The sequence below is a fragment of the Temnothorax americanus genome, unplaced genomic scaffold, assembly GCF_048541705.1.
Source record: "Temnothorax americanus isolate GAGA-0224 unplaced genomic scaffold, ASM4854170v1 Scaffold24, whole genome shotgun sequence".
Classification (NCBI taxonomy): Eukaryota; Metazoa; Arthropoda; class Insecta; order Hymenoptera; family Formicidae; genus Temnothorax; species Temnothorax americanus.
The window spans coordinates 2,444,233-2,471,638 of NW_027509381.1; the positions used below are offsets into that span (position 1 = coordinate 2,444,233).

At 39.4% G+C, this 27,406-nt stretch overlaps 1 protein-coding gene across 5 annotated transcripts in view; it reads left to right on the forward strand.

Moving 5' to 3' along the window:
* LOC143898736 (insulin receptor) overlaps nt 1-27,406 on the forward strand; it is an 81,249-nt gene that overhangs the window by 34,443 nt on the left and 19,400 nt on the right. For all 5 annotated transcript variants that reach the window (XM_077408410.1, XM_077408411.1, XM_077408413.1 and 2 more), the window contains exons 3-4: nt 25,544-25,934; nt 26,623-27,149. In XM_077408410.1, the coding sequence (XP_077264536.1) occupies nt 26,872-27,149 (278 nt within the window). In that variant the 5' untranslated portion in view covers nt 25,544-25,934; nt 26,623-26,871. The remainder of the gene's footprint in view (nt 1-25,543; nt 25,935-26,622; nt 27,150-27,406) is intronic.

Below are 27,406 nucleotides of genomic sequence, written 5' to 3' on the forward strand. Positions count from 1 at the left end.
CGCTCTATAATTCCGTTGACGTGAAATTTCACGGGGTTATAATTCGCAAGCGCTATATACACTTAAATTATTTGCCGCGATATATATAGCCAATTGCGTTTGCTAACCGCCGATGACTTTTCGTGACATTTTCAGCTCGCTCGCCCTCGACCGCTCGTCGTGGATGATCTCTTTGATTTGACCGGTCTCGCATGCGGAACAATTAATTATTTTTATTGATAAAGTGCGACCGATAATACCTCGAATACCTGCGAAAACACGCAGAAATACCGTGTAATGCTTTGCAACAAAGTGAAACATTGAAATATTAAAACCAAATTGTGCCGGTCTTCCATTCACATTCCGATATTTATGTCGGAACTTGTGCAAAAAGCACTACAAAATTAATTAATTTTTCCGGATTATTTCTTTTTGAAAAAATCGTATTGATTTTAAAGGAAATCTTTTCTCCAACGTTAATATTTCTCAGAGAGAGAGAGAGAGAGAGAGAGAGAGAGAGAGAGAGAGGGAGAGACATAATTAAACTTAATTTAAATTTATGCTGATATAAAATTTTTCGCAGGTTACATTTTATTTTAATAAAAAAGAAACCTTAACGTAGTTCTTTAAAAAGTGAGTGTTTTTGGAAGTTTATTAACGCTTTATTGTAAAATTATTTTAGAATTTATTATATTCAACGTCTACATGTTTTACCAAAAGAATCATTTCTTCAATACTTTATCAAAACTCTATTACTGGTGGAAAATATATTTATTTATTAAATTTACCGCTGAATTGTTATATTGATTTCTATTTATTTTCTTTTGCACTTTAATATTTGAAAGCTGTTATTAATTGGGACCTCGAAATTACGTAGCATTGTCTACAGTGTTAGGCAATCCCAGTTGGATTGTCGATTATCTCTACGTCAAATTTACTCGCGATAATTACAGCTATTTTTCGCGCGTTTGCGTCAATCGTTTCTCATATTTACTGATGACATCAAAGAGTGTTTTAGTCACAGGTAAATTCTCGACGTTCGTGACGCGCAGTCGAGTGTCATAATACCTATTGAAACGTGAACTATAGCGACGCGGTTTTTTTTTTTAATGGTTAGTGAAAAACGGGAAAAGTCGATTTGATGGCCGGGAAACGACATAGCTTCCGATATGCTTTGCTAACTCGCAAAATAATTCAACAAATTAATGCGATATCCAATAATCACTACTGGATGTTTTACGCTATTCCGCAAAAAAAATCCCTTGCTGCTAAAACTCGTGACCTAGGCGGTCGCGAAACCAGGTCATCATATTTTTATCCATTTTGAAACCCGTCATTTAGAAACGGAAAACGCACGATGCAAAGAAAGTACATCAAGTGATGGAGGTATCGTTCCCGTGACAGAGAAAAAAAAAGATGCAAAACTTCATATCGTTTGTATTGCGATATCTTCAATATAACGTTTTATCATACATTGGACGTATCGAATATATCGAATGACGTTCAGTATCAACGAGAGAATCGATGATAAACGTTTAAACGCGCACAAACACGTTATTAATGATCTCTAATTCGCGTTAGCCTATTATAGTTGCCTAGTTGCAGCAGAATCTGTCGTCAATAATCGATATAGAATTTCCGCCTATTTTGACGCGACACTCAATAGTATCGGCTACATTTTCTGAATTTCTGTGAAACTGTGTCCCAAAAAAGTATCGATGGAAGAGGTACGTTAGCTTTATTGTGTTTTACTCTCACTTCAAAGTGCTCCACTTGCCCAGTCAACTCGGTAGCGCGATACATTTTTCATTTGAAAAAAATTTTCGACGAGTCTCGTAAAAAAAAATTTGTTGTTATTCTGAAAAAGAAGTAACGTTTCTCTCATGTGGCTTGTTTTTTTTTTGTTTTTTTAATGCACACGTGAAGCTAGTTTAGTTTCTATCTCGGTTGCTATCGAAGGCAATTGCGGTTCCATTGTCGAAATTAAATTGAAGTCTGCAATTCGAAGGGAGCACTTCTTAGATCACTTCGCTGTTCTACGCTGTAATACGCCGCTGATAATACAGTCTACACGAGGATTACCTTGGATTATCCCTATCGTTTTACCTTTCAGCGAAAATTTGATTGGTCGCTCAATCAAATTGCGATTGAGAAGCTTAGTTCCAAGCCGATTTTTAACCTCGATACGTTCTCAGACTTCCAAAGAATATTAATTTGCGCACTTTCGTAGAGTTATTACGATCACCCCATAACTTCGCGATACATAATCTTCATTTTTTCGAATAGGAATTAAGGACGGTTTGGAAAGTTCTCCGATTTGCGGTTTCTTTATTTCACATACCTAAGTAATTAATTCGTTTCTACGTGCGAGACTTGCAACAAAATTAAAGGAGATGCCCGATTGTGCTATAAACGCAAGAAGATTAACTGTTGAGTGCGCATAAATTTATGCTAAGTAAAGCTGCATGAAAATGTATACGTGTAATCTATATGTATATGTACGTATATATCTATATCTAATGTAATTTTATGTACATATACGTGTGTTGAGCGTACGTATATATATGTGTGTATATTACCGATGAAAAGCACCAGCACTCGCGTCGAAAGGTTAGCCAATGTAATGGAAGAACTCATAAAAGCAGCTGTATTCTCGAACCTTTTCAATTTGCAACTCGTGAAAGTTGATAGAATTCGCAATTCTTTTCACTGTAAAGAAATCGGGGGAGCATATTTTGATATTAGAATATAGAATGATCGAACTAGCTTTCACACACACACACACACACACACACACACACACACACACACACACACACACACACACACACACAAAGATGTATTTCTTTCCTTTATACCTCGTCCTTTATACCTCGTTTTTAAAATTTGTTAAATGTAATTAACTCAATAAACGTAATTTATTGCTAAATATACGAAAAATATATATAATTACATTTGTTATTTAATTAGAGAGCATTTTAATCGATAAACAATGTTTCTCATAATTAATTTTTTTTAAATGTATATGTATAATTATTTTCAAATGTCATTGTTAAAACAATTATTCTGTATTGATTTATAAAAACGTTGTTAATTAAATTCAATTTAATAATTAAATTTGGAAACAATTAAACTGAACAGAAGCGTTTAAAAATCGCAAGAAAAGATGTTTGCCTCTCGATCGAGCTTCGATAGAGAAAGATTATCTTAATTTTTTCAAAGAGGCATGATCATTCCATTTACGCATGTCACTTATCGAACGCATGGTAATCAGCTCCCAAAAATTATATCCAGTGGAACGATCGTGGGAGAGGTAGAATTGTGTTGTTGCCGACGTCATTCCCGATTTCTCGGCGACGATAACGGACAAGCGAGGCACGAGCGCGAAGCCCGTCTTATCACCTTGTTATCGTTATCGCGCCGAGTTATGAATGGGCGGGATCGCGACGCGCCACGACTGTGCAACTCGGGGGGTGGGGGGTGGGGGGGGGAATGTCTTTCATAACGTACGAGCGTATTTCGCTACGAAATTATAAAAAAGAAATAACGTTGCGCGCCGCCACTGTCGGCTGATAATTGCGCCCGCTTTCGACCCGCTATTTTGAAGGACCACGATTAACCATGCACCGGCCGTATTATAATCGCGGTGCATATGCGTACGCGTTACTCCTGATTTCTTTTTACGACGCGTAAAATGATAATTCAATAATATACGGGGACGCAGATAAAAGCATAATAAAATAATTAGCCTGCGTATATCAAATTTATAAAGCCGATTACGTCTTAAAGAAAATATAATTAAAGCTGATTATCCCGCGGCAATTTGTCTTGAATTTTTAACGTTAAACCTTCTCGCACGCTGACCTCTCAAATCACGTATCGATTAAAGTGCATTCGAGATTGCGACAAACTGCAGGAAAAAGATTCGTCGTTTCTTGATACAATTCGTTCAATTTGAAACTTAAATCAAGTAAATTTCGAATATCGGACAGTTTCGCGTTGAAATAGTTGTAGATTCAACGCGGAGATCTTTTTTTTTTTTTTTTTTTCCATTACCGGAAAAGCGGAGGGAGAATATAAATCGGGGATTTCTTGTTCACGTCTCCTTCGTCTGCTTCCTCATTTTCCGTGCGACGTTTTCGCGCTACCCGTGCAACTCGATATTCGGAGTTTTCCCCCGAGATGCGCAAACACAAACGAAAGAGACGAGAGGATGGGAACGGAGAATACGTGCGCTCGCCGCGTCGCGGTGAGAGTCTGACGCCATCGAGATAACTCTCAGCGTTGAAATATTGTCAGGCATAATTTAGGTTTTGCTACGAGAGAAGTAGTGTGCGCATTACGGCTGACGTACAGCACGGTTGAAGCGAGACGGGCTCGGCGGCAACAAACTTGTTGGAACGAGGTAAGAACCAAAGGCCAGCGTGCAGCACTCCGGAGGGCTCGTGCTTGCACTTTACCGTCAATTACTTGTGCGAATCTCCACGAGAGTTGTTGCTACGATTTCTTGAATCTGTTGTTATTTACACGTTGGAGATGGCAACCAATGGCAACGCTACTCCGTCGCGGTCACGGTATATTGCGGCATCGCGTGCGTCGCCTTAAATAATATGATATCGCGAATGCTTCAGGAGCTAGATAGAATTCTCTCGTTATGGAAAATACCACGTCTCTTGGTCTTTTCGTTAACTCGTTATTCTTGTCATCTTACATAACACAAAAGTTTTATTGTGAAGACAAACAGTTTTTTCTACCGTTATTCAAAATGTTAATTCTAACATGTAAGATTCCTAATTTTCTATTCTATATATAACTATAATCGAGTTTATCGAGTTTTGGAATTATATATATTACACTTTCGTATATTTCTCTCACCCAGGAAATTTTATGATAGAGCATTACAACGTGTTATTTTCATTCAGTGATTAATTAGCGGTATTCAATAAGTAATTACGGAGCGCGGAATCAAAGTGCGGGATAAACAGGCATATAATAGCAATCGCGCTTTTCACATGCAATGTTTTATTTACTTGGGAGTGTTGCGAACCGATCGAGGGGGGGCCGCGCATTGTGGTTTCTAATTTCGTGCGATATTTATGTTATATCTTCGGTGGCCATATATTATCGCACGGTATTACTTGCCGGTGCAATTAACGTAATTCGAGAAGGAAATACCGCAATACGACCGAAGCAATAATCGTGGTCGCAAACGTCGACGGTAAAGTGTACTCTTTTATCCTGTGAACGTGTGTAGGCCGTATATTCGAAACTCGTCTGCCGTTTCATTTCAAGTGCGTCTCGTGTGCGCATCTTCTTCGTTGCGATTATAAGCGAGAGTGACTGTCGACGCGCAGGAAGTGCAGCCGTAATAAAAACACGAAGGGTCGTGGTGCGGTGAACAATTACGGTCTACGTCGGCGCAAGTGCTACGCTGCGGCCGTAAAGGCTTCTCTTAATCGGTCCATTTGCGGTTTAGCACACTCACATGACGCTAAGTTTGAAAAAGAGCTTCTATAACTTGTGCCGCTTTAAAATACAGCGCGTAATCGTTTTTTTTTTTTTTTTTTTTTTTTTTTTTTTTTTTTTTATTATTTAATGAGAAAAATTCCTGGTAATTTTGAGGTCGTAGTTTAATGTGAGTTTAATTGTCTAGATTATATACCCTGACACCTGCCTCTTTCCTTTCCTTTTGAATGAAAAAAGATAAAATTACCGAAAAAAAGATAAAATTGAAAAGTTTTTTTGCGTAATTTTTATAATCTTATATAATTTAATGAGATAACGTGCGTTTTAATGTCATATTCTTCTTCGCCTTATTATTGTCACGGTGTTTACTCTTAATCGTATCCGGAAATGGTTCTGTATCTTTGCGTAAAACAATTTGTCATGCCTGTTAAACGCATCTCTACTAAGTTATAAGCAAAATGCATATGAGACATTATTTTTGAACGAGCCGTTCTTTCACTTTTTTCATCCAAATTATTCTTATTTTAAACTAATAATATATAATTTTTTCTTCATATATGAATATATATAATTAAAATTAGAATATATAAAATTTAAATACGTATGTATGTGTACACGCGTATATACATACATTTTTAATAGATAAAATCTATAAAAAGTCTGCGGAAGCTAATGGAGTTATAATGCCATCAGAGTCAATCGCTTCCGAGAAATCCCTGTAGATTTCTCGAGCGCGCCGTAGATTGTTTTCCACATTGCCTCTCGTAGAACTACTTATGCGTAGAACTCTCGTGCGTGTAGAATATGCAAACGTGGCAATCTATGTGCTAATGGCGTTCGGGTTCTCGGTTGTTCCGCACAATCATTTTCGTATCGTTTACAGGGAGTGTTTTATTGCGACTCTATACGTGACTCTCGGAATCCACACGACGAAATCTCTTTGTCTGAAATTTTTATGGTATACATTTGCGTGTATACCATTTTTCCATTTTTACCATTTTTACCAAATGATTTTATTGAAATTCATTGCTTCGTATGCGCGGCGATATTATTTTGCTTGTATGTAAGATTGACAACATATCTTTACGCGCTTTGCATCCGACACGGTATTTTATGACGACAGTTTTACGCGAATCGGTAGATTTATGTATGTACGTACATAGTTCGCGCGCGGTCGTAGATTTGTATGTTCGGTTAAAGCGCGCCCGGGCCACAATTGATTAACAAATCATTTTCGATGCTTGGAATTGTGTGTGCACGCGGATAATTGGGCGAATCCGGCGATAAGTCAGCGCCGCGACGTTATAATCGCAATCTCCGCAATTCGCATGGTTAACGGGCGATCGAGGCTGTCGCCGGAATGCGAGAAGTTACCGGATCGATAGTTAATGCCTCCCTTGACCCAGCGGAATGCTTCGTTAATTGTACGACGGCTACTATTCAAAGAAGCTGAATGTAAGCTGCGCTACACAGCCCGATAGAACGCGTTGATTATCGGCTGGAGAAACCAGACATACATACATATACGTACACACACACACACACATACACACACGTTCGCGCAGACATTTACAGATAGTTGGGGAAACGTGACAAGTTCAACTTCTTTTCTGAGGCAGCGAATTCCATCGGTAGTTCTAAAGGCTAAGAATGTGGCGTAAGTGCAAGAGTGGCTTCTAAAGGCGCGACGCTGTTGTCGTCCGCGCCGAATGCGCTGCTAATCCCACGCTACACTCGACAGAAAGTAGCAAAGGGAAAAAAGAAGGAAAAGAATTTTCAAAAAACGTAAGTTCAATCCGCACATGAAAGTGGCTTGCATCTTGAGGGAGGAAAGAAATTTTATTTCACTGCACTTTTAGGACTTTAAGAGCGATGGAAGCAAAAATCCAGATGGAGAAGTCAGTTTGTAGATATACATAGTGTCTCAGAAGTTATTAGCATTATTATTATTATTTTATATTGCTGCGTTCTGGCATTGAATACTACAAATACGACTAGAAATTTTTACATTCTACTTTTAAAACTTTCGGACAATTCAATCATTATACAAAGATTAAAATTGCTTCGAATATTATTTGAAAGTCAAATTTTCTGAGTCTTTGGAAATTTTCCCTTAGAAACGTTTGAATAACTAACAATAAGACTCAAATCCTTTGAAAATAAAAATGTAAAATAAAGAATGAATTGTAATGATAAAGGGTAAAAAAAATTACAGAAGAAAAATTTATTTTTAAAACTTTTTAGATTTTCAAGAAATTTTTTTAAAAGTTTTGGATAATATTCGAGATTATCGTTATCGTTACATTATGCGAAGTAATTCAGTTTTATGCTTATCATAATTACGATTAATAAATGACGCATCCGGAGATATCTATGTCGTTACTGTGTATATCTGAAATAGCTATTACTTACCAAGTAAGTAGTAATCGAACATTGATTACTACTTATACTTGGTTCTGTAATCTGGTTTAAATTTTTGAACAAAAACGAAATCACGAGTCGAGTATCAGGATTAGATATCACGAGTCTACCTGTCACAGTGTGGTAAATATAAAAATAGGGGAAGAGAGAAGAGAAATATGCGGAGAAAATATGCGCCTACATTGTAGAGGCGGGTACAACTTTATTTACTTCGTGCAAATAACGGCGCAACCTGAATAACTGTTATCTTGAAATTAATACCGTCGCGCCCGCTTGTTCCTGCCCGTTTTCTCGAGCAACCGATCGGGCCAATCGGAACGGCGGCAGGTAGAACCGAAACAGCTGCCCAACATTTACAACCCGTTCGCGATAACAGGTAGTCTACGACGGATAAAACAATCGCTAATTGATATACGTGTTCTAGATACCGTTACCGGGAGTATGCAAATAAGGCGAAGGAGAGTAGACCGCGGCGCGTTACGAGCGAGCGTGGGTGTGAAGTGAAGTGAATTGAAGCGTAACGATTGCAACTTTGTGAATTGCCCCGCGGGCACGGGCTGGGGACGGGCGAAAGATTGCGGGTACAGCGTTGACCGGCGGCCTGACACGCAAGTAACGTCAACTTGTATCGCCGTCATAGCCACTCTGTGCAGATCCGTTATATGCTACGTGATGGAAGCTGCCGAGGATCGTCGACCGGATCTCTCGGCTTTCATCGAGGCTGGAAGCTTGTTGGTGTCGCGGGTCCCGAACCGAATCGATCCGATCCGATCCGACCGACCGACCGACCGACCGCAACCTGCGGTCGCAGCAGCAACATACTGCCGCAACAACCGGCACGGTTGCACGGATGAACGAGGGCACCCTCTGTGTGGGTCGCAACCGAGAGAGTGATTTATTAATTGACACGTCTGAGCATCATTGTCGACGCGCCGTTGAGAGAAAGAGGATCGAAGCGGAAATGTCCAAGAGTATGTATTATGCGAGATGTGTAACGTTAATCATCGCGCAAGTGCATCGCGAAGGGAAACCAGTGTTTATCACGTAAAGAACGCGTGTATACGAACTTTATCGTGACTAATACTGCCAATTGTGTTTACGATTTGCTCTCGTTTTTTAGATTTTCAATAAGTAACTCCATTCTTCTAAAGATACGTTGAATAGTCTTATCTTTCACTCTCCATTGTTATTCTTTTGTGGCATCGATGAGCGTTTAAAGAATATTTTTTAAAGGATATCAATGTCAAAAAAACGCTCACGATGACAAAAGGGAAACGTCGCCTGATGCTGCATTCTTATCGAATTACCGTAAACTTTCTATTCTATTGAGCTCACCCTTTGTGCGGGAGCGTTTACGCACAGAAAGTTCTTTTTTCCACCCTTTCCAGGTGGATGGAGGAATGGGGTCGCGCGCGTTGCTCGGGCGACTCTGCTTCGTCAGGAATATTTTTATTCGGTCGCGAATGAAACGGGCACGCCGCGCGAAGCGCGACCGAATCGATGCATTTTTAATCAATTCCGGCAACGACCGGGAGAAGAAGGTATAACGAAGAAAACGCAAATAAACCTAAAACGTGTACGGTATATTCCCGGAAGTTGCGGATCCAACGACGATAACCGTTGCATGACTTCGGCTGTATTCATTTTCTCAGTCGACCAATGGTTTCTACATGCATGCATCGCTAGATACGCGTACACCGAATAACACGCACACTAATCGTTTCTCAATGTTATTTCAGTACGAAATTTATATATCCTCGATCTCTCTCCTGCTACGAATGAAAAAATACAAAAAAAAAACACGTTAGATTTCAGAAATCAAGGGTTTTGTCGATCAAGGCAATTTTGATCTTAATCGAATTTTAATTAATATCGAGCATTACCAGTCAGACACTTGATGGAGTGAAAGCATCTCTAGTCTCAGTGAGTGAAAATATTTTATTAAGCGCTTTTACCGCCGATATTTTATTTCCGATATTGGGTATTGATTTCGCGCACAGCAGTCAGGCCAACTCCGCGCGGTGAGTAAAAGGACTGTCTCGTAGCGTACGTTATATCACTCCCCCCCCCCCTAATGGTCCCGTCTTTGAATATTTCACGGATGAACTCGTCTCTATCGGCTTTATGTCATGGACTACGCATCGATTTTGACGCGGAGCGACGCGACGCAGTACGTTTCAATTAAATGCTCGCGACAATAGAAGTATAGTGGTCCAGTTAAATTGCCTCTGCCCGAAGCGCGGGGATAAACTTTGAACGTTTCCTATTTCATCGTCGATCCCTCTCGGCGTCGCCATATAACGTAACAGATTTCACTTTTGGCAAATTTTGCTCGTAAATTATGCAAAAGATGCCGCGAACGAGTTTGAAACACTGGCGAACTTGACGCTCCATTTTCATTTATTTAACATTTTGGCAGGAAACACACACACACACACACACACACTGACGAAAGTTTTCTTTAACATTCCGTGATAACGCCTCGCTAAAGTTATAACGCTAACTTTCGTAATATCGAGTAATATCTCCCGGCGAATTAAGAATAGAGATGGATTAGGTAATTTGCAAGATGACGCCGCACTGCGACGAAGGAGGAACTTTTTCTTTTCGCTCGAGAACGCGTACTTATATACATTTTACTCGCACGGGTCAAGGAGCACGGCACCCAGCTGCGTCGTTGCATCGCGAGATGTAGTCGCGATGTTATCCTTATACGTCGTACAAATAAATACATTTTCACGGACGACGTGAAAATGTTGCGAACAAAGTTGCGAGTTGTTGACGTAGCGTTTCAGCCGATTGGAAAGGCGCGAACGCTCGTCTACGTTCCAACGTTCCTTTTCCGCCGTTTAATGGGAGAAGTTGGATTGCAAGTGTACTTCCGGATATTGCAGTGCCGAGCATAACGAGCCGGGTGACAATGCGCCCGTAAGAGGTTTTCAAATTTCGTGCCCACGGCTATGTGATGTTAATTATGAACCTTCTTTGTGGCCGCGCGCGTTTATTTCCGCGCGCAGAATCCGCGACCTCCCGTCCAAATGATGGTAAATCCGCAATGGCTGCCGCGGTGACGGCGCATTTTTTTTTTTTTTTTATTAATTGATCCACGCGCGGCATGTTTCCGATAGTGTATATCCCCCTGGAGTCGTTAGAAATGGAAAAGGTCTGTGAGAGGTCACTGCCCCTTTAAGTCTCGCCACACGAAACATTCTTCGAGGTTCACACGCCCTGCTATCTCTCATCGCTTATACTTAGGATCTCGCTTTTAGATATACGACAATTAAAACGAAGGTATTGACAAAGTTAGTGCAAATTTGGAAAAAAAACTGCATAATTCAACAAAATTCAGAGTCCTTTGAACGTTATCTAATTATACTGATTTTTCATCGAATTGGTGTTTTAAGTTTTATATACAACGTTTCTAATTTGTTTCTTCGTTACTTTATAATTGAAAATGAGATAGATTCTATAATGTTCACTTGAAATTCATTTGAGGAACCCCTCTAATCAGAATATCCATAATCGAAGTAGCTCTTCAGAAAATTGCGAATTAACAGGCAACGCTGAATGTGTGCGCTCCCTATCGATCGGTGTGATACACATACACACGCAATACGAAATGTCGCGCCGGCGCTTTTATTGCCAAAAATCACGCGTGAACTTTTTAGAAAGTCCGTAGGGGAATGTTCGATTAGTATAGTCAGCGCGAACAGGGAAACTCGTTCAACTGCCGCATTCGGGGTGTAACAACCCCATACCGAAAACAACTTCGAGTTCCACGCGGTTTAGGCTTTACGTCGCGTCGCCATAAATCGACGTGCCCAACGTACCCAACTTATTTATCCGGTAGCATCTGAGAGGGGTAGCGACAAGTGTGCGTATATACGTGTGGCGCGTGTGTCTGCGATAATCCCGAAGAGCAGCTAGAGTTTGCCGAGTTTCGGCTCGGGATCGATGGCACGCGAAATAGATTATTAATCAATTCCGTTAGGGACGCGTTCGTACGCGGCAAATTAGCGCCACGTGGAGGAGGGGAGATGGGGGGGAAGGTAATGGGGCAGGCGGAAACGGGATGGGCCGGCTCTTTAACGGGACCACTTTTGTTCTTTATTTGCTCCCGATGGAAAGGAACGTCTCCTGTTATCGCGGCGCGACGATTCGTTCTTAATACGAAACCTTTTTCTTTCTCTCCCTTCTATTATCTCTCGCCTTCCCCTCCCCCGTTATTATTATAGACCGGTTAATTAAGCGGCGATACCGATCGCCGACTTCCGCAGCGGATATGATGATAATCGCTTTGATATAAACGGCCGTTCGTTAATTAATCGCTAAATCTGGGCGTTTTTCTTCGCCCGGTTGCCGACTAAAATCTCCTGTTCTGCCGTTAATTATTCCGCATAACAGTATTATAATCAACATCACAAAATACGAATTATTGAATAATAACGCATTACGTATGCTACGAGCAGTTAATATTTTCGTAATAAGCGTAAGATTTTGCCTCTGTCTGAAACATTCGCCACTCGCGAACTTCACGCATCGGGGGGTCTCCTTTACCACCGTATTCTTCTTCTTGTGAGAAAAAAGAAAAACCGTGGTTATAGCTTTTTTTTATGAAGCCCTCCCGAGGTACACCGAAGTTATTCTTCATTTTTTTTAGTCCCTTAATGATCGTTATTAGACATTTTTGTCTTACAAGCATTTTGTCGGGTACACAAAAATACATAAAAAAAAGTTTTTTCTGCATTAAGAGATTTTAATTAATCAACTTATTACGGGGGGAATTGTAAACACAACGCATCAGCTTAGAAACACTATATGAATAGGAATTGTTCGGCTATTATTTGCGCAATTAAGATACAAATTGGTAAATTAAGGTCGAAGAAGATGTTACGCCTAAGAGTTATTCGTAAAAATATAAGGACCTTTAAATACGCGTGATTAAAAACTATGCTGATAAAACAAATTGCTTATCGAAGGAAAGAAAAGAGAATTTATATTTCATATCAACGAAACGAGGCGTGTGGCCCGAAGAGGAGACAATATATTTCGATACAGTTACCTCTCTCGAAGGCGACTTTTAATTTCCGATACTCAGATCACTCTCGCGTCCCCTCTTCGAAATTCCAACCTTTCCTCCGACAACCCGTGCGACATGTAGCGGGCGATACAACGTGGATGCAACGGTACAATTTTTTAATTGATACGTCGACGACGTATTCCCGAGCGCCATTAAAACGTGGGATTAAAAGGCGGAATATGCGGTGATAAAAAAAACCAGTTTGCGGAAAGGGGAGAAAGAGAAAGAGAGAGAGAATCGCTGTCTGGACATGGAGCTCCGTCCCTCCGAATTCCGACGCGAAAAAAAACGGAGCTTTTTCGACATAAGCAAAAACGATTGAATAATTATTCTGCTGAAACCGAATTTCTTAGTTTTTAATGTATAAAGGAGAGAGAGAGAGGAGGAAGAAGAGAATGAAAGTATGAAGTATCCACGCAGTTTTACATTGCTGAATAATATTTTTATATTAGCAGCATTTTTTCATCAAAGCTGATTAAAAATTTATTAGAGAGAATGCTTCCTTTTGCATGCATGCAAAATTTTAATCGCTGCATATGTCTAAGCATTACTGCATGCAGCATGCTATAGCTATTCTATAACAAGAGAAAACAAAATTTGACTGGTTTTTCCAATACCTCTTGTTTCATATTTTATTATACACCGGACACGTGCGAGCATATATGTAAAAATATGTATACGTCAAAATGTCAGAAGAGGTTGCGTCCATTTTACCTCCGCAATTCCGAGCTCCACAAATTCCGAATATTTGTCATTCCGCTTTATGAATTTTCAAAAGATTTAAAAATGACTGGCATTTCAATATACCTTTAAAAGCGCTGTGAAGCATTTTTAAGCCAGACTGAACCGGTAATCTTCAATCGCTGTACGATACGGCAATACATCAATATAACACCCTTTATTTCTTTTATTAGGCTGCAGGGATATGATATCGCGTGATCGCCTAAATCGACGCAAACGTTTTAAAATGCAATCACTTTTGCAAATTTACATTTCAGACCAATTAAGCGTTCAAAATACGCATGAAATAATTTTGAAACCGGAGAAAATATTCGTGTATGCAGCGAAGTAGAATAATTTCATCTCCCCAGATGATGGAGTAAACTTCAGGCTCTTTGCGGTGGCGGCTTTCGCCACTGTGATGCGAAACTCATTTCGATGCCCGTCCCACACAGAGCGTGATCATAATTGAGGCGCTCGCAGGAAAAAGAGGAGAGAGAGCGAATCGAGATTTAAATATGCAACACAATCTTGTTTAGCAAGACGGTTCAAGAACTGATTACAGAGCTTTGCTACATATGTTACTTTGCAACATTGCTTTACTGCTCGGTGTTTACCTTTTTAAAATGCGTTTCCTTTATTACGGTTCTTGGTTAATCTGGCGCTTCAATTTTTGGATACCGAGCCTGGGAATAAACGCATCTCGTGGTAAAAGTGTAAAAAGTATAAATAAAATGCTATCGTGATATCCCTCGTATTTTGCGCGTCAAAAATGTAATGGTCGGATGATTGGACGTAGCACGTATACAATGTTGATTAAAATAACCTCTACCGTTCAGAGCTCTCTTAAATTTTTACAAAAAAATTTCTTGCAAATACGTATAACATGACAGAACTGTCTGGTCCAGCTGTCTGGTAACTAATGTTACGTCGAGTGGCCAGACGTTTGATTGATGTACATGAAATCCATATATATAACTGGTGTTACACTATATAAAACCCACGGTCACGAATGACCATGACGCGCTAAAGGCAAAATGCATATGTCCCCCGCCGGTGGTGACTCTCACAGAGACGAACAAATATATCCCACCGATGGCCATGTAACGCCCGGCGTGTTGATATCGAAAATTTAAAAAGCGTGACAAATGGTAATTCCCGATCGAATTTTTAAACGAAAAAACGAAGCCGAGTCCCCGCTTTGGTGAGGGACTCGCGGTGGATAGAAAGGACGCGAGTCGTCTCATCGCATTAATAATACTTATTGCATGATTTATACGATAGAGTGAATTATTGCGAGGTATTTTATAAATTTTACACATTACGCACGTCGCGATTAAGCTCGATGGAAAATAAGAAATTTGCACGGACACGCAAACACAGATGAAGAAACAAATAAATTATAATCTGAGTGGCGTTTACGAGGTTTAAAAATATATATACGTTGACTCTTAAGTCATTTTAGAGATTAGCGTTAATTGCACGAGCTCTATATTTAATTGGATAGTGCATTAGGATTATTTAAGGAATTACTTCTATTTTTTCTTTTTTCTTTTTAACGGAGCACTTGGAATCTACTTAGTTCAGTGTTTTTTTTTTCTAAATACCATCGCAGTCATTAAAAGTATGGCCGGCATATGATATAATCTCATGGATTAAAATGTGTTTTATCTTCCCTATTTTCAGCATTACTGCGTGTGCTCTGAATACGTAAATTATTCCTTGAAAAATCCTCCTTATATTTTTTCTCTCTCAGCGAATGCTGCAAAACTCAAACTGTTATAATATACATGTAGGTACCGAAGTAAATTCGTTGCATCACGGATAATCTGCTTATCCTATATTTGTAAAAGAAGTTATTTCAAAGAAATGGTACATAAGATGGAAGACGGTACATAATCTTCATATTTTTCTCTAAAGTATCTTTTATACATAAATACAACTATTTATAGGAACCTTTATTTTAAAAATCATGTGAGTGGTTCTTTTGTAGCTTACCTGGGTAAACTTTATTTCGATAAATCTCGAATTAATACTTCATTCAAGTAAAATTCATTTGTGCAATCATCTACACAAAGAGAAAAGTTTTACAGAAGATACTTATTCAGGGAAAAATTTAATTATTTCTCTCAATTGTTCGAATCTTAAATAATTAATCCTTGATAAAGATCTTTTATTTTTAATTAGTTTGGGACAGAAAAATTATTGATACTTTATAGAGAAAAAAAATGCAACTCAGGGAGTTACACACAAATGAAAAATGGCATGGAAAGTATGGAACACCCCATATACCGTCCAACTGTTCCGAGAATTTTCAGCAATAAGAACACAAAGAAAGCCGTAATAATAAAAGTTTCGGTCAAGGCTTCCCACCGTCAAATTCCAACGCGTCCTACAGTAGTTTATGCAAAAACAATAAGACCGCTCTCAACACGTCGTAATTGCGGTGCAAGTTTGTTTCGTTTGTTTCGGTACATTCCACAAGAATGCCGTAATATACCGTAACGAAAGTGCATCGCCTGACGAGAATTTCGATGAAATTGCGCAGTAATCGAATTAAAGATATCGCATAATATCAGAGAGAAGATTGCTTGGCAATAATTTAAACGATAAAATGCCGGGAAGATAATGATCGTGGACGGCCAAAGTGGCTTTGAAACATTGTCAAGCGTTATTTCAAAATTATCGATCTCGCATAACTTCAGCGACCATTATGAAACCATGCGGTCGTCATGGCGGCTACAAGGTTGCAAGGAGGTGGGTCCCTTCAGAGATGTTGTAAGGGGGACAGGAGGGCGCGCAGATGCCTTCGGGTGTCAGTCTATGGGAATGCCGCAAGGACGGCAAAACTTTTTGCTCCTACTTTGTACCAGTTGGAAAAAAAGCATAAGAAGAATATCATCGCGAGTAATTATATTTTTCTTCACCTTTTGTCGCTATTTTAATTTTATACTCATTTGCAACGGTTTCTTGAGTTTCTCTCTCTCTCTCTCTCTCTCTCTCTCTTATAAAACCGACGATGTCGCTGTCGATTGAAATGGTAATTAATCGCCTTCGCAAATTGTAATTAAATTCCGGATTGCCGATGCGACGAGAAACGACGTTGTTCCTTTCGTCAACCGACTCGATAATAATAAACCCCGATAAAGTAATCTGTATAGCACAGTACGGGAAGTCGAAAAAATAATAATTAATGGAGCAGTTAATTCATTACGTGAGAAAATACATTAGATTTATCGACACTGGTTAATAAAAGAAAATTTTAGATCAAGGTTACGGTCTAATTTTTGACTCCGGAAATATATATTTATCGCATCGTATCGCATCGTATTCGTGCGCGGGAATGGGAGGGTCTCAACTACATTGTTTGGCTCCGGGGCACCATATATTCCTCATACGTCTCTGGATCCCTTTCTTCCCAGGCAACAGCCGGTTGAAGCGCATTTGTTAGCGCGATGCAGAATTCAATCTCTACTTCGAAGCAAGGGACAACGGATTCGTAAAAGGGGTCCGGCGAAAAACTTCCGACGAAATGGAGATGACGCGCGCGGAAAAGAGAGAGGCGAATGATCAAAAAATGAACATCCAACGCGTGAACAGAAATGTTTCGAATCGAATAAAATAGCGATATTTTTCGATATTCGAAATCCATTGCGGTGCGTCTGTCAGAATAATCAAGACGAAATTATACCTACATTATAAAAGCGCCTCTTAATGCTATACTTACCTTATTATTAATATTAAAGGTACCGTGTCGGTGCAAAAAAATACACGGGAAAGTTCGGCAACCCGTAATCAAGATTCTTGAAAATTGATTTTTTTCCTTTTGGCAATTATATTGTTTTCGGTCGTAAACAACGATAATCCCGTAGATACTGCGTGGAAAGTTGTCATAAAGTTGTTCCATTTTTCAAAGATGAAATGCACTAGTTCGTAAAATTGTTTTTCAAGCGCCATGAAAAACGGTTGTGAGCATTTGTGCCAAGTTCCTAAGTTTTCCTCGAGTTGTAGCGAAGTTTCTTTGTCAGTATACCGAAGTCGGAGTGTAAGTATTGGATTCGCGATGTTGGCGGAGTATATCGCTGACATTCCTAGACGCGTGTTCTATTGTGATATTGTCGACTCTAAATGGCTGACAGCGAGGAAAAGAAAAAAAAATTGCGATCGCGAGCGTAACGATGTAGACAATGTCCCGTTATTCGCGAGCGTTCTTATATAGGGGCGCGCGAAAATATTCGCGCGTTATATTTACGAGCGAGTGGATGCCGGGCACAACTTACCGTAGTGCCAGGATCGAAACTGGTTTTGCGCTGGTGGTGGCTGCTGCAACATAGTAATAACGATCGCACGAATAAAACGACCAGCGTCGAAACTGCGCTGCAACACTGTAAGCAGGTTCATTATTAATCGATGCGCCGTATCTAAGTGTGCAGAAAAAGCAGGATAAAGGGAATAGCCGGGGGTTCTTACGCGGGATGAAGAAAAGGAGAGCGTGTTGGCGGCTGTCGAGCGAAAAATCGACATGAAGGGCAGACAGAGGAAAGAGAGAAAGAGATAGCGAAGAAGGTAGAGAGAGAGAGAGGGCGCGCGCAAGAAAAAGCGTGAGCCACAATGTAGAAAGGAAAGAGAATGACAAAGAGAGGACGTCGCATAATGGCACCGAGCGCGAGTCTCAAAAATCGCCGTCATTTATCATCGAAAGTGCGAATAGCGTTGATGCCGATCTTATCGCGTGATTGCCAATATCAGTCGACGATTCTCCTTTTCCGTTATTGGTATTTTTTTTTTCGCTCGACATTTTGGTCGCTCATCGTAGCCATCCATCAGCACAGCATGTGCGTGCTAAGTACTTAAGTATAATACGGACATCGATACTTAAGATCCCGGGGGAAGGTGTCGACGCGCCATCTTTCCTGTATCGGTATCAGGGAAAATTAATACGAGCAGAGCGACAATGTATATAGCGATCAACGCGTGAGTGTGCATCACGAAAGTATTATATTGCGAGCTTTCAGCGATCCTCTTTTTTTTGTTCATTAACGTAAAAGCCGGATGATCTTTTTTCGATCAATTTAATAAGCAAAATGTTTTCGAACATTTGCGCGGTTGCCATCAATCGTTGTTATACTCATCCATGCATCAATGTATTTGAAAGGAAATATAACTGTAAAAATCAACACCTTCGTTCCATTGTTATTGCGGGGTGTCGCTTAAAATCGGAGAAATATTTCCGTATTTCATCGCGGCAACGCAGCGATGAAAATTTATATGAATGATTAATACGCGTTATATGTATACAAAAAATATATCGCGCGTATCGGCCGGCCGTTGTTAAGGGTGATCGAGTGTGAAAATAATGTGAAGGAAAATAAATATACATTTACTCGTTGACGCACATTCTAGACCGTGATATAAGGTGAATGATAGTAAACAACTCGTAAATAATATATGATTCGCGCGGAGGCACATGCTTAGAGATCTTCACGCAAAATATATGGGGATCCGAAAAACACACTTCCCATGTCGTAAACCATTTGGAACTATTCGCCTGTCACACTTCGTGCGAATCCGGTTGTGCCGTGTGTGAGTCATTCTCTACCCGGTGCGACCACAGAAGAGCACGGCTGCGGCCCCGACTTCTTTTGACTTCGCCGCGCGCACAGTCGGGCCAGCTGCAGAAGCTACCCAAGTATTCGATCTATTCGATACGTATTCAAAGCATTCGTCGGACTTTTGTGAGGCGGACCATTCGTCTTCTCTCGGATCTTGGGTCGCCAGCGGGATTTGTCTATTTCGCTGGCGCGATGCGGCAGCATTCCATCGGCCAGCAAAAAACGTCCAACTTCATTCGCTTACGCGTGTTCGAACGAAGATCATCGTATAGGAGAAAAAAGAAAGAGGTGAAGTGCACGGCGGCGCGGCGTTTGGATTCCGACTACTTTGTTCCGATACGGCGGGGAATCCGCTTGCAGGTGTCGGTTTTGACACCACCACGTCGTTGTAATCAGAAAAAAATAAGTTGTAATTAATCCGTCTTACTTTTTCTACGTAACCCATATATGCTCCTCAGCGCGAAAAATATCACGCTGATTTATAATTTAAATTTTAATTTATTTCAACAAATTTTTATTTCTTACTTTTGAAAAGGCTCGAGAAATTAAAGACGCATATTTTTACTTTCGCCTTTATTTGTTTTTAACAAATGATTACGATCGGTATAACTCTGCCGTTTAAATGCGCTGAAACGAATGTACTCTACTCCAGTATTGTCGTTTCGTTTTCACTATTCGTTATTTCCTTTTTTCCATCATTTTGTCCTTTCCTTTTTTATTATGCTCACATTTAGCAAGCCGGACTCGAGAAATGAAATAAATGGCGTAGCGCGCTCGGCTCGCGGCATAAAATACGATAAAGAAAAATCTCTGTAATCTTGTACAAAGATGCAATTTGTTTTTTCTTAAATAAGACCTAACTTAAAGGATACACATTACTTCACAACACGTACGAGCATAAAACCGGCTGAATTTATATTTATGCAACGCGTGCTTAACTTATCGCGAAAGCCGCTCATAATTCCGCACTTTCCCTCCCTCTTTTTCTCTTTCTTCCACTACCCCCGCCTCTTCTCCCAAAAGAATAAGTTTACGGACGTAGAGATTCTTCCGCTTCTCAGGTGCGGGCTTATCGCGGAACAAGTTCTCGTGTTTTACGTGTATCCGGCTTTTAATCGGCACCGCCGCCGACGACGATGCCTCTCCCCTTCCCCCCCTTTCTCTCTCTCGTCCCTTTCCCTGCCTTTTCTCTGCGATGGTTATCGCGATATTTATACGACGAATTAAGATATTCGCTCGAGTCGCGCGAGCGGCTAAGTGGTCGACGACATAGTTATCTTCCTAGGTAGGCGGCTCAAGTGGTGATTTAAACGAGAATCCGCGTGAGAAACATTCGTCCAAGCGTCATCTCTTTCCAAACTTCTTCGATTTTCGGCATTAAATATCCTTCCCCTTATTCCTGAGATTTCTGTCCGTCGCCAATATCCGTCTATCTACGCATCAACCACTGGCTAGTAAGATTATGACGTCAGAAGCGCGGAGATTCGCGCCGACGATCATCGCGGTCTTCGCGAGTTGCCTCTTCTTGCGCGAGAGAATCGTTCGCCTAACTCGCCTTTCGTCGTCGACGAGAAACCACTTTCGAAAATTTATTAAACGGGCGCCCTTCGAGATGCGGTATTGCCGGTAGAACCGTGAATAATGACCGCAGCTGTTGAAAGACCCCCTCGGAATCCAGAATAACTTCTAAACTATCAGTTTCCGCGTTTCCCGTCGCGAGGAGAATACTTATTTAGCAACTTTAATGGTAAAATATAAAGTTTTACTTCTTTTTATCGAAGGAGCACTTATTGTACAATCATTTTTAAATTCCTATAAATCGAATTTCCTTTATGTGTGGCTTTTATAATAGTTAAATGTATCCTTGCTCTTTTATAGAAGGATCAAAACTTAATCCACGAACACTCTCTCTTATTGTATAATAATTAATTTAAATTCCTAATTGAACTTCCTTTATGTGTGGCTTTTATTTCTAGCTCTCCATGCTGGAATATAATACCTTTGAGAATTATTTAAGTATTACAATCTATACATTTAATTAGATATTAGAAAAACCGCGATACGGTGATTCTGCGGGTTGGAAATCAAGAAATAGAAGACGGTCTCACGATCGTCGGAGTCCACTGAGGATTCACGAAATAAGTAATCGACGTTCGGTGTAGTCGTGTGTGTCTCGACTTCCGCCCGACGCGAGCGAAACGGCAGAAACGACGACAAGAATATTACTTACGATTCTCGCAACGTTCACACGAATAACTTCCTCCTCGAGCAAAGAATCACTCTGGTTTCATAAAACGGTCTTATAAAATGCGGCAGAACGACGAAATATGATACGCGGCCGTCGTGACTGCTAACGATCCGAGATCCGGACGTCGTAACTGCAATTTCCACACGGTTTCTAATACTCTAGGTTAATACGATACGTTGAAGTAATTGTTTACACGGGTGGAGTTTACGGCGTTTCTCATGAGGCTGCTTTATCGAACAAAAAAAAAGAGAATACCTCATCGACGACCGACCATTTGTTCACGAACGTTAAATTCCAAGAACTGTCCGCACGATTTTTCTCGTTGCTGACGTAATCCGAAATAGACGGTGTAAGTATTCGGTATTGCCGGAGCGAAGAGCGGGCGAAACCGAGTATATAGAGAAAAACCGAAAGGTCGTCGACAAAGGGTGGCGAAGGAGGGACGTCTTATAAGTTAGCGAAACAAAGTGAGCAGAATCGATTTTAATTAATATTTTTATTTGTTGCTCATTTGTTGCTAAAATGTTGCCAAAGAAAAAATGTGTTGCTTTGTAAGTTTTCTTAAAAAACAATGTTCCGCTAGAAGAAGATTAAGTTAGCGTGACAATGTACATATAATAACGAAATTATACATAACAATAACGTAAGATTTGTTGCTAATTTGTTGCTAATTTGTTGCGCGCAAAATAAGTGTAAATAACAGCGACAAACCTCAGCGTGCGGACAGTTATATAAGAGTAAAGTATCAGAAAAAAAATTTGTTGCTTGTTTAAATTTGGTACTGGGTATTGTCTGAATTTGTTGCTCTCGAAATATCCGAGTTCTGAATTTATTGCTTGCAAAATAAATGTAAATAACAGCGGAAAACATCTCAGCATGCAGTTACAAAAAAACTCGAAAAAACTTTCTAATACTTTACTCTTATAACTGTCCGCACGTTGAGTTTTTCCGCTATTGTTTATACTTATTTTGCAAGCAACAAATTCGGAACTCGGATATTTTGAGAGCAACAAATTCAGACAATACCCAGTACCAAATTTAAACGAGCAACAAATTTTTTTCCAATACTTTACTCTTGTAACTAGCTGCACGCTGAGGTTTTCCGCTATTGTTTATACTTATTTTGCAAGCAACAAATTAGCAACAAAATCTTACGTTATTGTTATGTGTAATTTTGTTATTATATGAACATTGTCACGCTAACTTAATCTTCTTTTAGCGGAACATCGTTTTTTAAGAACACTTACAAAGCAACAAATTTTTTTTTGGCAACTTTTTAGCAACAAATGAGCAACAAATAAAAATATTAATTAGAATCGATTCTGCTCACTTTGTTCCTCTAACTTATAAGACGTGAAGGAGGGGTAAATGAGAGAAACGAATCAAACTCCGGGGTCTGGAAGTCTAACGTGATTCGAAATCAAGCCATTAAACTTTGCCGTCAATCGTATATCTTCTCCAATCTTGAGTTGACTTTTTCTTAATGTTATTAAGAAGTAAGAAGCATTAACGACCTTTCTTGTAAACGTAGCAGAAAGTACACTTTTCGCCAATTATATTTCGGATATGGATGTAAAAGGCGTTATTCCTGATTTGATTTCAAGTAAAATTGCGATACAGAATTTAGCAGGAACAGATTTGTAATTTGAGACTGCCACGAAGTTACATATAATGAAAATTAAAAGATCGCGAGGAGGGAGCGTCCTCAAACGTGGCTTTTAGGACGCGCGCTGAGGAACAGCGTCCTCGAACGTGTCAAAGAGCACGTCTTGCCTTTAACAACCTCTGTTTTAGAATCACTTTGTATGCAAATTAGTCTAATAAAACTTGAGCTCTTAATTTGTTAAAGAGCTTCGCGTTATGAGGCTCAAAATTATACTTGCTTCAAAATTACTTACAAGGAAAGGTATGGAAGTGTCCCCCTCCGATTTTAATGAGCTTTTAATATGTTGTTGTCAAAAATAAGGGACACATATTCTTTTTATACGCGTCTCTATTATATGCGTGCCTATACGCATGTTTAAGGGGTGAAACACCTCTTTGAAAAAAATCAGTTTTTCTTTTTCGGTCGAATATCTCCAAAACTATAAAAGATAGAACAAATTTTTTTAAACAAAAGATAAATGGTTTGTTAGAGCACTTTAGAATAATGACAAAATAATTTTTATTTTATTTTTTCTATTATTAAAAAATAAAATTTAAAATTTTATTATTGTTTTTAAATTACTCTTCAAACCGTTCAACTTTTGTTGAAAAAGTTTTTTTTTCTATCTTTTATAATTTCAGAGATATTTGACCCAAAAGAGAAAAGTCGATTTTTTTCAAAAGGGTGTTTCAGCCCCTGAACATGCATGGCATATATATGCGGCACGTATAAAAAAATACGTGTCTCTTATTTTCGGCTAGAAAACAAAAAGGTGAAAGCTCATCAAAATCAGAGGACACTTCCGTACTTTTCCTTGTTAGTTCAAAATTATACTTTATGCACAACAGAAGCAGATAAAAGTTTTTCCTGTTTAATTTCTCGTTGCTTTTTTAGTAGCAAGAACTCTCGATGGTAAAATGTCGAATAGGTCGTTTATGTGTAAGTTTACCTAACTGTAATTAGCAAGCACACTTGAGCATCGGTGGCAATCCAAAGAAAGAATCAGTTTGATTTACTGTAATTGGATCCGGAACTTTGAGATGAAGAAGCATTCGTGTACGATAAAATATTGCAAACTAGTATTTGCAACATGTTGCAACATGTTGCGCAACGACGCTAATATTAAATATAATCCAGACTGGTTTTCACGAAAAATCAAAATTGGATTTCCCTCCGTTTCCTTATTGAAAAGTTCGCGATTTTTCACCACGATAGAGTCGCGGATATCTGATATTAATGTTAATATAGACGTTAAAGATCGTGACGACTGATATAGACGCGCTTAGATTTAAATTTCAACAACGTGCACATTTGCACCTGAGTTAATAATTAACCAGATCTCTATTTGTGATATAATATAGCTAGGTAGCTAGTGCAGTTATTTTGCGTATATGAAATATGATAATTACATCGTGTGCGTATACGTATAACGGATGCAGATTACAAACGCACAATGAAAGTTATTACGCGAGATAACAGATGAAAATCCGAGAATATATATTATTAGCATTATGTTTAAAGTAAAATGATATGTGTGCGTTCACATAGCGCCGACGTCATTTTCGATGTAACGCATTTCTATTGTGGCTACGCGTCACTAGCAATTTAAGCCGCGGCATTTAATTAAAACCGATCGATAGCGAAACTATTATAATTATATTGGTTATATCACGTATAATTAGTTATAATTAATTGTATCGCAGGTTTCATGTTTTCCTGAATTTAAATCTCTTTTTTTTACTCAACGTTTCAATATTTTCAAAGAAATTTCCGCTTTTACATTTTACATTCAATCAAGTTATCGTTTATTTTTTATTATCTAACAGAATTAATTATGTTATTTAATTAATTAATATTGTTATTTTTATTTAAATAGCTTATTTGATGGTATCAAGGGAATGTTCAGTTGCAAAACGCACCAGTCAAAAAGAAATTATATCGAGCGCAGTTGTGCGTGTCCTCGGCATTAATTTGCGAATTAGTTTAGTTTAGAACTCGACGTCGTCTTTTTATGTAACTTTAATTAGCGTATACGTTTAAATATCCTCTCAAGCAACCTATGCAAATAACCTTATTTAATTAAATATATGCATATGCATGTACAGTATGGTTCTTACGTACATACATATTTTACTTGGCACTTATTGGACATACATAAAAAGAAATGAGAAAGACGTCCAGGAAATAAATTTGAAGGGTCTGCTAAATGTTATATACTTTAAGCTTCTAGCACTCTTAAAAGTGCTAATCTACCTGTAGTATTAAGTTTATTGAGGTGACAATCTCATTCATCGTTTTTTCAATTTCTCGCAAGAACAGATCGAAATTATACCATATGCTAAAACGTTACGTTTCGACTTTTGTTTCGACAGATAATTACGGCGTGCGACGACGACGCAATTATGATGGCCGAAATGTACGTCGTTTTCGATAAGGTACTGTGAAGCTACTTGGAAGGCGTCAGCTCTGTGGTCAGCCTCACTTGTACGCAACCCTTTGCGGAAACTCGCGCGGCCTCAAGACTTCTGATTCTTCCGGGAAAGGAAACACCCCCGCGAGTTTGAAACCGGGTTAACCGGAGCCCGCACTGGGGAGGGAGAATCGGTTCACGCGAGCCTGGACGAACGCGGACGATCGATCGATTACCTTCTTGAGGGGAGGAGGCGGAGGAGGAGGAGGAGGAGGAAAAGCAGGACAAGAGCGCGGGAGTAACACCAGAGTGTTTTTCTCGCGGTAAAAACCGCATCGCTTTTAATCCCGCAGGTACGCGCCAGGAGAATTGTGTGTACGAGTGGTGTTCATTTAAAATAAAACGGAATATAAATCTAACCCGGATTTTTTATGTCTTCTCGGGTTAACGAGATAGCGCTTTAGCCAACCAGTTTTAATGAGTTTTGGATATAATTCCAGACAGGAGAAAAGAAACGTTTCTTTTTTACGCGCACTATATATATATATATATATATATATATATATATATATATATATATTAGACCGAAATAAATCCGAGTAATATATATATATATATATATATATATATATATATATATATATATATATATATATATATATATTACTCGGATTTATTTCATTATTAAACCTCGGAAATAGGAAAGTAGAGGAATAGGGCTGTGCACATTCCTTCCAACACTTTATGAATTGCTTAAGCATTTAATTCCAATATAGGACTCGTGGGTTAAAAGGGTCAATTACTACAGAACTCATATAGCGCTTATTTGTTCATTCCTTTTCACACGGCATAACTCGCAATAAACGACTAATATTCTAGCTTGCTATATATATATATATATATATATATATATATATATATATACCTTTCTTTTTAAATCGCAAACTAAAAACGGTAGCGAGACAAAACATTATTATCGCGCATAGTTTCGATTAGCGTTCCTTCCTTGAACTGAATAGGCAACTACGATCCGTTTTGCAGTCTGCTAATTAGCGCCTTTGAGAAGCCGAAGAAAAAAAAGGTCAAACAATCGGACGCGATCGAGGCTGTGGGCGAGGGGTGGAACAAGCGGACGAAGGAGAGTAGGGACGAGTTCTCGCAGGGTCGACTATCAGTCGTCGATCAATCAAAGAAAACGAAAGTGGTGGTCGGGGCGGCACGTGGGGATACGACGATCGGGAACGTTTAACGGGAGGCTTTCAAGCGCGCGGTGTTCAATGAGACAAGGAGATGAGGACGAGGAAATCGCTGCTGCCGATCGTTCTGTTGTGCGTCACGGTAGTGGGCCTGGCGCTCTGCCAGGAGAAAAGGTGGCCGAAAACGGCCACGAAGCACCGGGATAAAAGCGCCAAGGGCAAATACGACCCTGATTACGCGGACAGGACGAAGGAGGAGGACTCCGCGGAGTTTTACTATGATCAGAGCTCGGCGGCCAAGGGCTACTATGACTCCGAATCTTTGGACATCTTGGCCGCTAACAGAAGCAACAGAGCGATCGATAATTCCAGGTATGTCATCCAAAAATCGAGAGATATGTATGAATTTGTCGGTCCTCTTGATATTTTTGGCATTTCTATAATCGCGCAACAATATATCTATAAAGATACGGAATTTGATATTCATATAAACTTGGTATTTCAAACATTAATAAATGTATTGCTGAATACTGTTTGTTATTCCTATAAAGTGCTTATATAGTCTTTTTAAATAGGTGAAATATATATTGCTAAAGAATGATGGCTAATGTACATTGTTAAAGAATGTT